At 43.9% G+C, this 13486-nt stretch overlaps 1 protein-coding gene across 8 annotated transcripts in view; it reads left to right on the top strand.

Annotated features, from left to right (window-relative positions):
- The window catches only part of SYNE2 (spectrin repeat containing nuclear envelope protein 2), a 262085-nt gene that overhangs the window by 148531 nt on the left and 100068 nt on the right, over nt 1-13486 (top strand). For all 8 annotated transcript variants that reach the window (XM_054026012.1, XM_054026015.1, XM_054026014.1 and 5 more), the window contains 5 exons: nt 2846-2965; nt 3566-3682; nt 7677-7910; nt 11305-11487; nt 12643-12762. In XM_054026012.1, coding sequence (XP_053881987.1) covers nt 2846-2965; nt 3566-3682; nt 7677-7910; nt 11305-11487; nt 12643-12762 — 774 coding nt within the window. The remainder of the gene's footprint in view (nt 1-2845; nt 2966-3565; nt 3683-7676; nt 7911-11304; nt 11488-12642; nt 12763-13486) is intronic.

Below are 13486 nucleotides of genomic sequence, written 5' to 3'. Positions count from 1 at the left end.
TTAGGTGAGAGAGGGCACTTAATGGGCGTGAACTGGGAAACTCGCTTTCAAACATAGAGGGCAACACAGAAGTAGGTGTGGAGGAGAAGGCAGTAAAGAGAGGTTTAAGGCTGGGTATGGAATGAGAGGGGGAGTAGGAGGAAATGAGAGCAGAGATGCAGATAGGGATTGGTTTACATAGGGCAGTCATACCTCAATGGTTGTAGAGCCAAATTAGCAATCAACATTACCCAAAAGAGCCACAGTAGTGTGAATTCATTGTTTCATTTACTATAGTACTATAGACTCGTAGTCAAACAGTATGGCAGGAAATATTTATAAAAATACAAAATATTCTCACAGCAAAATGACTGACCAAAGTATTATTATTTTATCAACTACAATTGGTTAATAACATATTAAAAGCATTCTGATTGGTCAGTGACTTAGATTGGTTAATAATTAAATCACACTGTTGTAATATGTGCTGCAAAAAGCCTCAGGAGACACGTTAAAGAGCTAGTTGTGGCTCACAGTTGCGGCTCTCAGTCTGAGTATCACTGATGTCAGGCCTTGAAAGTGAGGACAAAGAGCCTGGGGTTTGATGTTGTAATGTATAGGGCACCAGTGAAGTGATTGAAGAAGTGGGATACATGGGACAGAAATAATTGGCATGGCCTGATAGAAAGATGATGACTTCAGCAGTCACACGTGGATAGACTAGTTACTCTAAATATCCTTGCTCAAAGGCCATCATAAATAGTCAAGCAATAAACCCTGTTTAAATGTATGAACAGCGCTATCGGTTACTTTTTGACAATCATAGGGCACAATGGGCCCTTTTCTAGAGACACTATGATGCCACTACGCTTCCCTTGGATAGAATGCTCTGAGAAGAGGCAACAAAGAGTTCATTGCTATATTGTTATTATGCATTAAATGCAAGAAAATAAACACCAGGGATTTGCAATAAGCTAAATACAGCCTCTTACCCCGTTGTTTTATTTTTTATTGGCATCATAGACATATGTGACACTTCAGACAAACGAGGAAACATGGCCCTTGTTGGAAGATCTCATAGTGTAAGGCCTCACTCCTGCAAATGCACACGCTCAGTTTTAAGCACATGAATATTCCCATTGACTCTAATCATGTGGGTAGTCTCTATGAAATCAGTGGGACTATTCATTAGAGCTGGACGGAGATTGGAATTCCTGTTCCCTGGGAAATGCCATAATTAAAAAAAATTAATTCTGAAAAGGAACAAAAACAATCAAAATCTCCCAGAGAATGACAATTCCAAAATCGCTCTTTGAAAGACTCCCCCAGATGCCCGGGGCTTTGGTAGCATGCCAGGTGGGGAGCTTGGGAGCAGAGCAGCTTGGAGAGCTTGGGAGCTAACATTCCTAGGGTTTCTGGGCTGCCAACGAGTTGGGAGCTCCAGCTCCATGTCAGTTTCTTTGCTAGGCTGCTGAGGAGCAGGGGAGCCACGGAGCTGGGGAAAATTTTCCAATGTAAAACTGAAATTTTCCCATGGAAAGTAAATTTTCCATCAGAAAATAATTTCACTGGAAGATTCCCAACCAGCTCTGCTATTTATATATAGTTAAAACACATGCAGAAGTGCTTGTGGGATTATTGCCTAAATACCCTCTAGACAGGAGTGGGCAAACTTTTTGGCCCGAGGGCCACATCAGGGAATAGAAATTGTATGGCAGGCCATGAGTGCTCACAAAATTGGGGCTGAGGTGCGGGAGGGGGTGCAGGAGTGTGCTCCGGGCTGGGATCGAGGGGTCTGAAGAGCGGGAGGGGGATCAGGGCAGGGGGTTTGGGCATGGGGAGAGGCTCAGAAGTGCAGGCTCTGAGCGGCACTTACCTCAAGCGGCTCCCGGAAGCAGTGGCATCCCTTCTCTGGCTCCTACGCGGAGGCACGGCCAGGCGGCTCTGCACGCTGCCTCATCTGCAGGCACCACCCCTGCAGCTCCCATTGGAGCACCAGAGGGGGCCATTGGAGCTCATAGGAGCCAGAGTGGGGCCGGGCCGGCTTCCGGGAGCTGTGTGGTACGGCCCCTGACCCAGCGCCCCGGCCAGAGCAGGGTTGAGCCACGTGGTGTGGCCCCGACCCAATGCCCCATCCGGAGCGGGGCTGAGCCGGCGCCGTAGTTTGCCCACCCCTGCTGCATGACAACAGTTCATATCCTGCCCAGCTCTTGGTAGTGTCAAGGGTTATTACTATCTGATGGTCTTCAGTAGCTAATGGGAAATGAACTCTGATCTCAGTCATTTTTTAGGTGTATCAGCTTCTCAAAAATCATCCCAGTTGGTGCAAAGTGGCATCTTTGTTGGCAGTCACAACAGAGAGACAAAGAATTGGAAGGACAAACTCCAGTAGCCTTTCATATCTGGAGTTATTCCCTCCAGGTCAACACTAAGGCCCGTTGGCATGGCACCGTGGGGCAAATGTGAACTGCTACTGCCTACGCTGTGCATGTTTGCGTGGGCAGAGAATTTCAGTTTCCAGGACTGCCAATCGAGCGCCTTTGCTGATGATCAATTTCATTCGTATCAAAGTAAAAAAGACAAAGAAATATTACTTCGTTGAGATAGAAAAAGTATTTTAAACACAAGCAATTTAGAATGTTTGAGATCAGTAGAAAGGGCTGTCGGCGTCTATCACCGGGAGACAGGGGACTGGAAGTGGGGTAGAAGGGCAGCTGTGGGGTTAGGATTACTGAGTAAAGAAAGAGAACGGGCATGGCAGAAATGTACCACAGAGTGGCTAATGGTTTTAGTGATTAACATTTTCTGAAGAAGCCTTTGAACTGCATGTCCTCAAGCTAATGTTGGGCTGTTGCTGTTTTCAAAGGAAAATGCAATAGCACCGACAGCTGAAAGTTTTTGGCCTTCAGGAAAGGGAGATGAGAGAGACAAAGAAGACAGCGGAGCTTCCTGGTCCTCAGGCACCCTATCAGATGGCATTTCCCTGGTAACATTCTTCATGTTTATCTCTGCATGGGGGGATTTTTCCTTGTGTAGAGAGCCTGTACAAGGCCTATGCTTTGCTTTAGTCCTCAAATCAGCACTTGAGTGGGATTTAAGGGTGCATAGGTCTTGCGTGGCTCCTCCCAACAGGGCTGAATTTCACCCTTTGTGAGCATCCTTTAACAATTGCCTTCTCAGCAGGAAAACAGTTTTTGTAGGTGATGTTATCTGCCAATAACACAAGAATATAAATGCAAAACTCAGATTAATAGAGAGTTCACCCCTCTTCCCCCATTCCCTTGATAAGAGACAAAATGAGACTTTTAATGGGTATTTCCTCTACTCTGTGTGTGGAGTAACTTGTGGAGGATGTGCAGTTTCTGAAGCAGAAGTGGGCAGCACCTAAGCAGTCTGATCAACTACAATCTGTTATGGGAGCTGCAGCTCTCTGTCTTTCTGTACCTTTACATCAGATGTGGTTTCCTGCACTGGTTATTGGCCCAGAATGATGTATGGGTTGAATGACTGCTGCCTTTTGAGGCTTCTAAAGCACAACAAAGCAACGGCAATATAAATCTTTCCACCACTGCCTTTCTTTTTACAGGATGCTGATGTGTTAATAGAATCATGTGATAAACATGGCAAGGAAACATCTTTTCAAGTTCCACAGAAAGCTGGAAGTGATGAAGACTCTGCTACAGACCTTGGTAATTGGGCAGTGGTAAGTATGTTGGTCTGAATTTGGTGACCTTCTGGGCATGCTGCAAAAGACATCTGTTTGATAGGGGTTTTGGAGCAGGCAGAGGGTGTTCTTCCCACAACCATGAAAGGATAAAAAGGAGCTCTTTGGGGGGTGGTTGGTTTGCTGAGTTACTGTTTGAATGATTATTTTAATTCTAATGGTGTTTTGTGGTAGCACTAGTTATGTGTGAGGGCACCTAGATCCTTGTATAGGCATCTTTCATATTATCATTAATTATTGTTGTTGTTATTTATTATTTAAATCAGAGCAAATACATATATTTACTCCTAGAAAATGCAATTTACCAGAAAACCAATGTGCGTAGTTTCAGGAAGTAAATGTGCTGTCATATATGTAGGTTTCTCCTGGGGGAATTCTGCACCAAAAATTAAAAATTCTGTACACAATATTTTAAAATTCTGCAAAATTGTGCATATTTTATTTGTCAAAATAACACAATATAATCATGCCTGTTTCAATTATTTTGGTAATTTATTTCAAAATTCCTGTCAGCAAGTATGTCTGTAACAATATAGACAACAAAAAAGATTCAGGAAATGTTTTTTGACAAATAGATTCCTTTCTAAGTATATTAATACAGAGCTTTGAGTAATAATTCATTTAAACTACAATACACAAATGTATTTCCCGCACCCCTCAGAAGCAATGCAAAGGATTGGGGGAATCAGGGTAATGGAGGAGCTGAGGGAGAGGGAAGTAATGGCTGAGCAGGAGCCTGGGAGTGAACCTGGGGGGTTGTTGGGTGTGGGAAATACGGAACAGGTTTTTTGGGAGGGGAGAGATTATTAGAGAGTTGGGGAGCCTCCCTCATGCAGACCCTGGCTGACCTCTAGCTCTCCCATTCAGTCAGGCACATCAACCCCTGTCCCCATGTGTACCTGCAGCCCCACTCAGCCACTCCCCCAATCCCATGTGTCCCTGAACCCTCACTTGGCCACCCCCACTCTCCATCCCCATGTGGCCTTGCACCCACACTCCCATTCAACCTCTGCCCCAGTCTGTCCACTCACTGGGCCTTCTGAACCCCAGTCTGTGACCCCCCCCAGTGACCCTGTGTGCCCCACTCTGTCTCCCACCCTTTCCTGTGCCTCCTCACCTGGCCCCGTGGGCAGGGCACTATAAGGAACACAGCCTCTCCCCGTCCCTCTCCAGGGCTGGCTGAGATGGCTGCCCTCTGTTCTGGCACCACAGCAGCCCCTGGTGGGTGAAGGTGTAATTGCAGCACCTCTCTGGCAGAATGTATATTCTGTGGAGGAAAAAAAAATCTGTGGGGGGATACGAATTCTGCATGTGCGCAGTATTCCCCCAGAAGTAGTAGGTCTGGAGAAAAGATTACTAATCTGGGAGCCTGAGTCACTGTAGGTTGAAGGAGAGACTGATTAGATTGCGTTTCCTGCATGTCACTATTTGCTCTGTACTGGCTAGAAAGCATCAGCTAATGAACATTTACAATATTAAAAATGAAAAACCAATCACACAATACATTTCAGGACAGTTTTTTATTGATTCTATGAGAAATGGAATTCGATGATGGTATATTTACGACCATTCCATGTGCACGACCTAGGTGTCCATTTTCTCTGTTTTCTTATTATCTGGAACAATTTTCTATTTCTCATGCGCCATAAATACTTTGCACATAAAAAGAGTTTCTCTTTGTATGGGAAACCCCCAGGTATTGTAGGAAGAGAGATGCAGCCTCAGACTTAGAGTAAGGTCAGTCCTAGAAAGGAAACTATACATAATATTTCCAGGATGATTATTGCGATGTTATGTGGCCACATGTTATACTGGCATCTCTATGAGCTTTCACCATTTCCCCCTGCCCCTTTCTTGCCCTATCAAAGCCAGTGGAACAAAAACTCAGAAGAACAGTTGCCTGTGACAGACAGGCAGTTGCTTCCCCGCTAGCTATCAGTATAGGATTAGCTCTACTATGGGGGGGGGAGGGATAGCTCAGTGGTTTGAGCATTGGCCTGCTAAACCCAGGGTTGTGAGTTCAATCCTTGAGGGGGCCACCTGGGGATCTGGGGCAAAATCAGTACTTGGTCCTGCTAGTGAAGGCAGGGGGCTGGACTTGATGACCTTTCAAGGTCCCTTCCAGTTCTAGGAGATAGGATAGGATAGGAAGCACTCTGGGATCTAGAGCCACCACTGCTTCCAAAGTCCCTTACTGCTCCTGTAACAAATTTTCCATTGGAGAGGTCTTCCTTCCTTGAATTGTTCTGAATGGTAATTTTGCCGGCATTGTGATTCCATCCCAGTTTCCCCCTCATATTATATCATACATAGTGATTTAAACTAATTTCTTTCTAAGATCATAAATTTACTGGACGAGACAGAAGGAAATGAATTTCTGTAAACACTAAATCAGTTTGCTTTCTCTTGAGAAATAATTTTAGTCAGATAGACCAGGATTTTGATAATTGAATTTTACATTTTGTTGTGATTCAGAGTGCAAACAAATTTCAAAATGTCAGTGTTTCCCACTGGATAGCCATCCCATTTTCCAACAAGTACAGTTTTAAGATCTGTATTAAAGATACATTAAAAAAAAATCCTACTCTAAAAACCAGAAATAAATGAATCTGCTCTCCATGTGTATTTGAGTGAGGGAACTCATAATAACAAATATATCTAGACTGAAAGCTGAAAATCTCAGCTGACACTTCCTAATACCACACACAACCACACTTGCACATGTATATATTTAATCAGTTCCTGGATGTGTAGTGTTAAATTAGGATTTCTTTGCATTTATGTGTTTAATTCATAATGGCCATGTTCCAGACCACTTAAGAGACAAGCAACAAAAGTGATGTTTACTTATTTAATAAAGTAACACAGTGTAATATTTAAAACAATGTACTTTTCCTATCTTGTCATCCACCAACTCACATCTCAAAAGCCAGTGAATACCATACTATTGCTGTTGGTGTGTCTGCACAAACAGTTATTGTTCCACTACCACATTAGGGCCCAAATTGATAGATGTGTATAGGCATTTTTGCACATGCTTGCCTTGCGCACTCAATGGTCGATTCACATATGAAAATTAGAGATTTGCACATGCACGTGTGTGCCTGCATATGCACAACCCCGACCTGCGTATGCATTTTTGAAAATTTGCCTACTTGTCCAAAACTTAAGAAAATTGTGTTTATCACAGAATGTTAAAGGGTGATGATAAATAAAAGGGAAATGTTATTCAAGGGTGGGTTTGAGTTAAGACTAAAATGTTTTCTGTATAGCCTACATCCTAAATAAAGGTTTCAGAGCAGCAGCCGTGTTAGCCTGTATCCGCAAAAAGAAGAACAGGAGTACTTGTGGCACCTTAGAGACTAACAAATTTATTAGAGCATAAGCTTTCGTGGACTACAGCCCACTTCTTCGGATGCATATAGAATGGAACATATATTGAGGAGATATATATACACACATACAGCGAGCATAAACAGGTGGGAGTTGTCTTACCAACTCTGAGAGGCCAATTAATTAAGAGAAAAAAAACTAAATAAAGTTTAATAAATAAATAAATAAATACTAAATAAAAACTAAATCCTAAATAAAGAATGCTTTTAAAGTCTGTTTGGCACTGAACTCCTAAAAGTAGTGCATAAGTATTGCCCAGCTGCATGCTATGCATGCCTTAGAATACAACACTTTGCAATTGAACTCACAGAAAAATACTTATCCTCTGGGATAGCTAGTTAATGAACCGTGAGTCATTGTTCTTCCTGTATGCTCAGGTATACCTGTGTAAATGCAAATTGGCTGCTTGGAAACCTTTTGCAGCAGATCATATGATCATTCAGCGTAGTTGTTAGGGTTTTTCTTTCTGTTTTAACCTGGGAATAAGGTGACAGCCAGTGCAGGTTCATAGCTCTTGGCATGCCAAAGTTAAACATTTTCCTCTGATAGATTTTCTGTGTTTGAATGTCCTTTGCTTCAGGGTGACACGCCTTCTTCTGACACAAACACTGGCCAGTGCTTTCAGAACAAACCAGGAGATTCAAAGGAAACAGTGGATAGCAATAGGCCCGAGCCTGAGAAGATCCTCCATGTCTGCCAGGTACAGGTTGCTGAGCTGGAGCTGTGGCTAGACAAAGCTCAAGTGTCCCTGGAATCAGAAACCCAGACCCCAGAAATGCAGCAGATGGTGGAACAGCAGCTTGCTGATTGCCAGGTAAGATTAAGTGGTCAAAGTTCACGGCTGCCAGCTAAACCAATCACCCTTCCCCCAATAGGTGTGTTTGCATAATAGCTACAATTACTGCTTCAGCTCCTGTTCCGGCGTACTCTGCCGTACACTGTAGTGAAGAGGAACCACTTGGTTTTGTTTTTAGCTGCTTTTTTTCCAATTATCTTTTTTAAAACCATATTGTACACTTCAGTTTCCTTGTGTGTATATTTTAGTATCTGGGATCTTAGATAGGATTTACAGTATAACAAATTTGTGGTTTGTAAAGATTTACTGTAACTTACACAGATCATTTTGGTTTGCATAGTATAATGTGTATAAAAAGTTCCCCAGTTTAAATTCACTAATAAAAGGCAGGGTTTTTTTTTGTTTTTTTGTTTTTTAAATGAGACAGTGACCTCAGTCATGATAAAAGCTTGTTTACTGAATAGGGAATTTGCTAACCATTTGACATTTCCATTTTATTTTACTGTAGGCTTTTCAGGTAAAACTGCTCTAAAATTTCTTCCTAAAATGTAAATTTTTGTTCTGCACCCTGGGGCCCAATCCTGCAGACTTAAGCTGAACTTCACTCTTGCAGTAAGAATAGTCCAATTGAAGACAATGTACATCAAATTAGTCTCTTGCATAAGTCTTTTCATAAGTCTTTGCAGGATCAGATGGAGCTAGAGTGACCAGATGTCTCGATTTATAGGGTCAGTTCCAATATTTGGAGCTTTGTCTTATATAGGTGCCTATTACCCCCTGCCTCCTATCCAGATTTTTCACGCCTGCTATCTGGTCTTCCTAATGGGACCTAAATGTTCAGCATTGCAACTGGACAGGTTTATATTTGTGCATGCTACCATAGCTACAGCTCATTCCTTTTCACAGCGATCGTGTGGATCCTTTGGGGAGCACAATGGCCTAATACAAAGACGCCCATTTTAAATCAATGAGAATGTTCTCAGCTAGTTTATGTACTGGGCCTGATTCCACTACTACAAATGACTACAGGCCTATTCACTCATGGTTCATACCAGGGCCTTATATAAACTAGGAAAACTAGTTTAACTCCACTATAAACCCCATTTAATACCAATATAGTCAGAGTTTAATATTTAGCTCAATTTTGACAGGAGGAACTCAAAAAGCAACATTTTTCCTGGTCTCAACAAGGCTTAGTAGCACAAGGGAGAGTAGCACAAAGCAGCTGCAAGCTCAGATATGCACTCAAAGCAAATCAACCTTGATGACTGTGTCATTGTAATTGTGCTCTTACTATCACAGTTGGAATGGAGAGCCTGCACCTATGTCAAAGGGGAAGAGGATTTGTGGGCCGTGATCTCCACAAGTATGGTTCCTTACCTAGCCATGACATTTTGGACTTCTGCCAGTATAAACCCTGGAGCCCAAATTTGGCCCTAATGGTATCTTCTTCTGCTTTGGTAGATAGTTAAAAACTACATTTTGAAATGGCTTCCTTTTTAAAACACACCTCTTTCTATATTAGTTAATAAACAGCTTTTGTAGTTTTCTAAGTATTAGTCTCATAACATGAATAGAACTCCTGGAATATTTCTGGCTTTGCAAATGGATATAATTAAAAGTTAAAAAAAAAAAAAAAACAGGCTGTACTGTATTAATATAGCCAGAGAATTTTCCTTTCCTCACTCACTGAGTGCCAAGTCATTTATGAGACTTATGGCTCATGGTAAATAATCAGCTGAACACGATCTCCCAGTGTGATGCTGTGCCAAAAAGGCTAGTGGCAGTCCTTGGATGCATAAACGGGAATCTCACATAGGAATAGGGAGGCTATATTACCTCTATTTTTACACTGGTATGGTTGCTCCTGGAATACTGTGTCCAGTTCTGATGTCTACAATTCAAAAAGGAGGATGGAAAAATTAGAGAGGGTTCAGAGAAGAGCCACAAAATGATTAAAAGATTAAAAAACATGCCTGATAGAGAGAGACTCGAGGAGCTCAATCTGTTTAGTTTGCCAAAGAGACGGTTAAGGGGTGACCTGATTAATCTGTCAGTATCTTTGTGGCAAACAAATATTTGATGTTGGGCTGGGACTGAGGGGTTCAGAGGGTGGGAGGGGATCAGGGCTTGGGTAGGGGGTTGCGGTGTGGGGGGATGGTGAGGTCTCTGGCTGGGAGGGCGGGCTCTGGTGTGGGGCTGGGGATGAAGGGTTTGGGGTGCAGGAGGGTGCTCTGGGCTGGGACCGAGGGGTTCAGAGGGCAGGAGGGGGATTAGGGCTGGGGCAGGGGGTTGGGGCATGGGAGAGGGTCAGGGGTGCAGGCTCTGGGCAGTCTTTACCTCAAGCAGCTCCCGGAAGCAATGGCATGTTCCCCATCCAGCTCCTACTTGGAGGTGTGGACAGGCGGCTCCGCGTGCTGCCCGTCCGCAGGCACCACCCCCGCAGCTCCCATTGTCCGCAGTTCCCAGCCAATGGGAGCTTCAGAGCTAGTGCTTGGGGTGGTGGAAATGCGCGGAGCCCCTGGCTGCCCCATGCCTAAGAGCCGGAGGGGGGACATGCCACTGCTTCTGGGAGCCGCGGGGAGCCACGGCAGGTAGGCAGCCTGTCTCAGCTCCACTGCGCTGCCGATGGGACTTTTAATGGCCCGTCAGTGGTGCTGACCAGAGCCGCCAGCGTCCCTTTTGACCGGCGTTCCGGTCGAAAACCGGACACCTGGCAATCCTATCTCTGGCCTATGTTATACAAGAGGTCAGACTAGATGATCACAGTGGTACCTTCTGCCTTTCAAATCTGTGCACATCAATACCATTTAAGTACTGTGGCCTTCACAGCAGCTCAAAATCTAGGCAGTATCAGAGGCCACCTTTGTCCCCCAATCTACCTGGGCTGTGACCTCTTTGGGGCATCTCTCACAGAATCTAGTCTGTAATTTTCCTGCCTTGCCTATGAATAATTGTGTATTAGCAAGCGTAATGGAGTTAATGTTTCTCAATGCACAGCCTATGGGTTGAAAAGACATTTCCTTTTGTACACATGGCCATACATACAGCTTAATTTATCATTTGCTATTCAGGTTGCAGAGTAACAGCCGTGTTAGTCTGTATCCGCAAAAAGAAGAACAGGAGTACTTGTGGCACCTTAGAGACTAACAAATTTATTAGAGCATAAGCTTTCGTGGACATCCGAAGAAGTGGGCTGTAGTCCACGAAAGCTTATGCTCTAATAAATTTGTTAGTCTCTAAGGTGCCACAAGTACTCCTGTTCTTCTTTTTATTCAGGTTGGGGATTTTTTGGTAGCTATTTCTGATTTTCTCCCTCAATTTTCTTTAAACAGCTGAAGTGTGAACAGTGACTAGAGTATTAGGCACCTTGTGCTGGTAAAGATGAATAATTAACTGCTTTATTTCCTAGGTTATGTTATCAGAGATTGAACAAAAGGTCGCTTCTTTATTGGAGGATTGCAGAGATAGGCAGCAAGAAGATCGTGCAGGCCCTCAGAAAGAAGCAGAGGCCCTTTCCTTGAAGCTCAAGGATGTGAAGTGCAATTTGGAAAAAGTCCAGGTGATGCTTCAGGACAAATACAGTGAAGAACAGGTAAAAAACCTGAATACTATGCAAAGTCCTGTAAGAGACGATGTGAAATTAAGGGATGGATGCAAATGAATGTGCATGTCTGTCACTGTCATTTTAGTTCACAGTGCTGTATAATTATACTCAGCTTGCTGCTTGTAATGGGTTTTAGTGGTTCTCTGAATGATTTCAGTTTGCTTAAAGAGCACAGTGTCCGAGGTCAAGGTTTTATGAGCCACAAATGAGAGAGACTGAAAAAAATATTTTAAGATTTAAAAAAAAAATGTTATGTCTAATAAAGATCCTGGTGGTGAAAGGTTCCAAGTGGACAATTCTAGAGTCTGTAGCCCTCTCTTCAGAGAAAAGGACTAGCAAGGGCAGTGACAATGCAAGCTTTCCCACACTGCCCCACCTATGTCCTCCACTGGAGGATCTCCAACAGTGATGAAAGAATAGGTTGTTCTTTGTGCTTATTCAGTACTCATCTGAGTATCTCTCTGAATATCTCTGCTGAGATTGACTCACTTATTGGCAGTCAGTTACAGCCATGGGGCTAGTTCCCCACCCCCTTTTTTTATGATGGTTTCAAGAAAGTCTGGTAGGGGTGGATGCACTGGCAAAGAGGGCTGCAGGCTCACCTACCCTGGAACAGCACTGTCTGAAAGGTGAGCTGTGGTAGCCAGGGAAGGGACTGGTGGTGCTAAATTCTCCTGTTGAATACCAACATACCTCTACAAGTATCACCAGGCAGAAAATCTACACAACTTCTGGACCATACGAATCATTTGTAAGTTGGAAGCTAGTTTTACAGGCATAAATTGCACCTCACCGTAGTTCATTCAGGCAAAAGTGTTCAGAGTTGGTGTCAATGGAACTTCCAAAACCATGCTTTCCTATAATTCTGCTACCAACAGTGTGGGGAGTGAACTAATGGAAGAAAGGGCTTTACTGGGAGATGAGGATAAATTCAAGCTCTCCCCAGGTGAAACAGCACAAATATCTTTGCAGCAAGACTAAACTAATAGCCTTGTCCCATCCTTCTGAGAGATCACCCCTCGTTCATCCCTGGTGTATTTTTCAGAGCCTCTCATGATACCATCTCTTTCCTAAACTACACACATATATTTTGCCACCTTTTCAATTCTGAGAGCTTTCACAAAACACTGTCTCGCTTTATAGCTCAACGACAGTGAAAGGATCCCTTCAGAACGTCTTCAGCCTGGCAGCTCCAAAATATCCAACCTTGTTACCACTGATGCGCCACCGTTCAGCAGGCGTAACGGTTTGCAGCAGCCTCAGGTAATCCTACTGCTCATCCCATAAATACAAAACGCAATTGTCTATTATCTGCTATTTTCAGATGTGCTTGACTCTGAGGGCTAGACCGTGACTTGGATTATGCACCTCCACAGGGAGGGAGAGCTCTCCCTGCATTTCTGTGGGGGTTACCCTGCCTTGGGTCTGGGCACATGGGAGTAAGCAGATACTGCCTGGAGTAGGGGAGTGGGGAGCGGGGGCAGGGAATGAGCAGAGTCTTGGCTCCACCCTGAGCACTGCAGCTGAGCTTGAGAGGGGGAGGTGATGTAGTTTGCTCCTGGTAAATGCTAGCAGCAAGCTACTACCCCCCTGGAGCTGGGCGGGGGAACAGTGAGTGTTATTTAACGGGCCTAAACTGAATTAAAAGACTCATCACACAAAGCAACGCTGATTAAACTAAACCAGTGCAGCTTTTGTGTGTGGATAAAGCCTTGAGGGGTTTGTCTGCGGTGCAGTATCTCCCAGGGTACTCCTGGAGCAGGGCAGCTTCCGCTGCACAGCTTGATCATGGCTGTGCCTAGAGGCATAAGAAAAAATTGTCAAAAGGAGCCTAACTCTAAGTGAAAATGAGTGGGACTTCGGTTCCTAAGGGCCAGATTTATTCTTATTTAGGTGTCTAAAGATGCATATAGGCATGTAGTGGGATTTTCTAAAGCACCTAAACACGTGACGAACCTGCTCAGGAACTTCTGAAAATCCCACTAGG

The sequence above is a fragment of the Malaclemys terrapin genome, chromosome 4, assembly GCF_027887155.1.
Source record: "Malaclemys terrapin pileata isolate rMalTer1 chromosome 4, rMalTer1.hap1, whole genome shotgun sequence".
Taxonomy (NCBI): domain Eukaryota; kingdom Metazoa; phylum Chordata; order Testudines; family Emydidae; genus Malaclemys; species Malaclemys terrapin.
The sequence above is the reverse complement of the archived record's forward strand: the minus strand, read 5'-3'. Positions and strand labels throughout refer to the sequence as shown.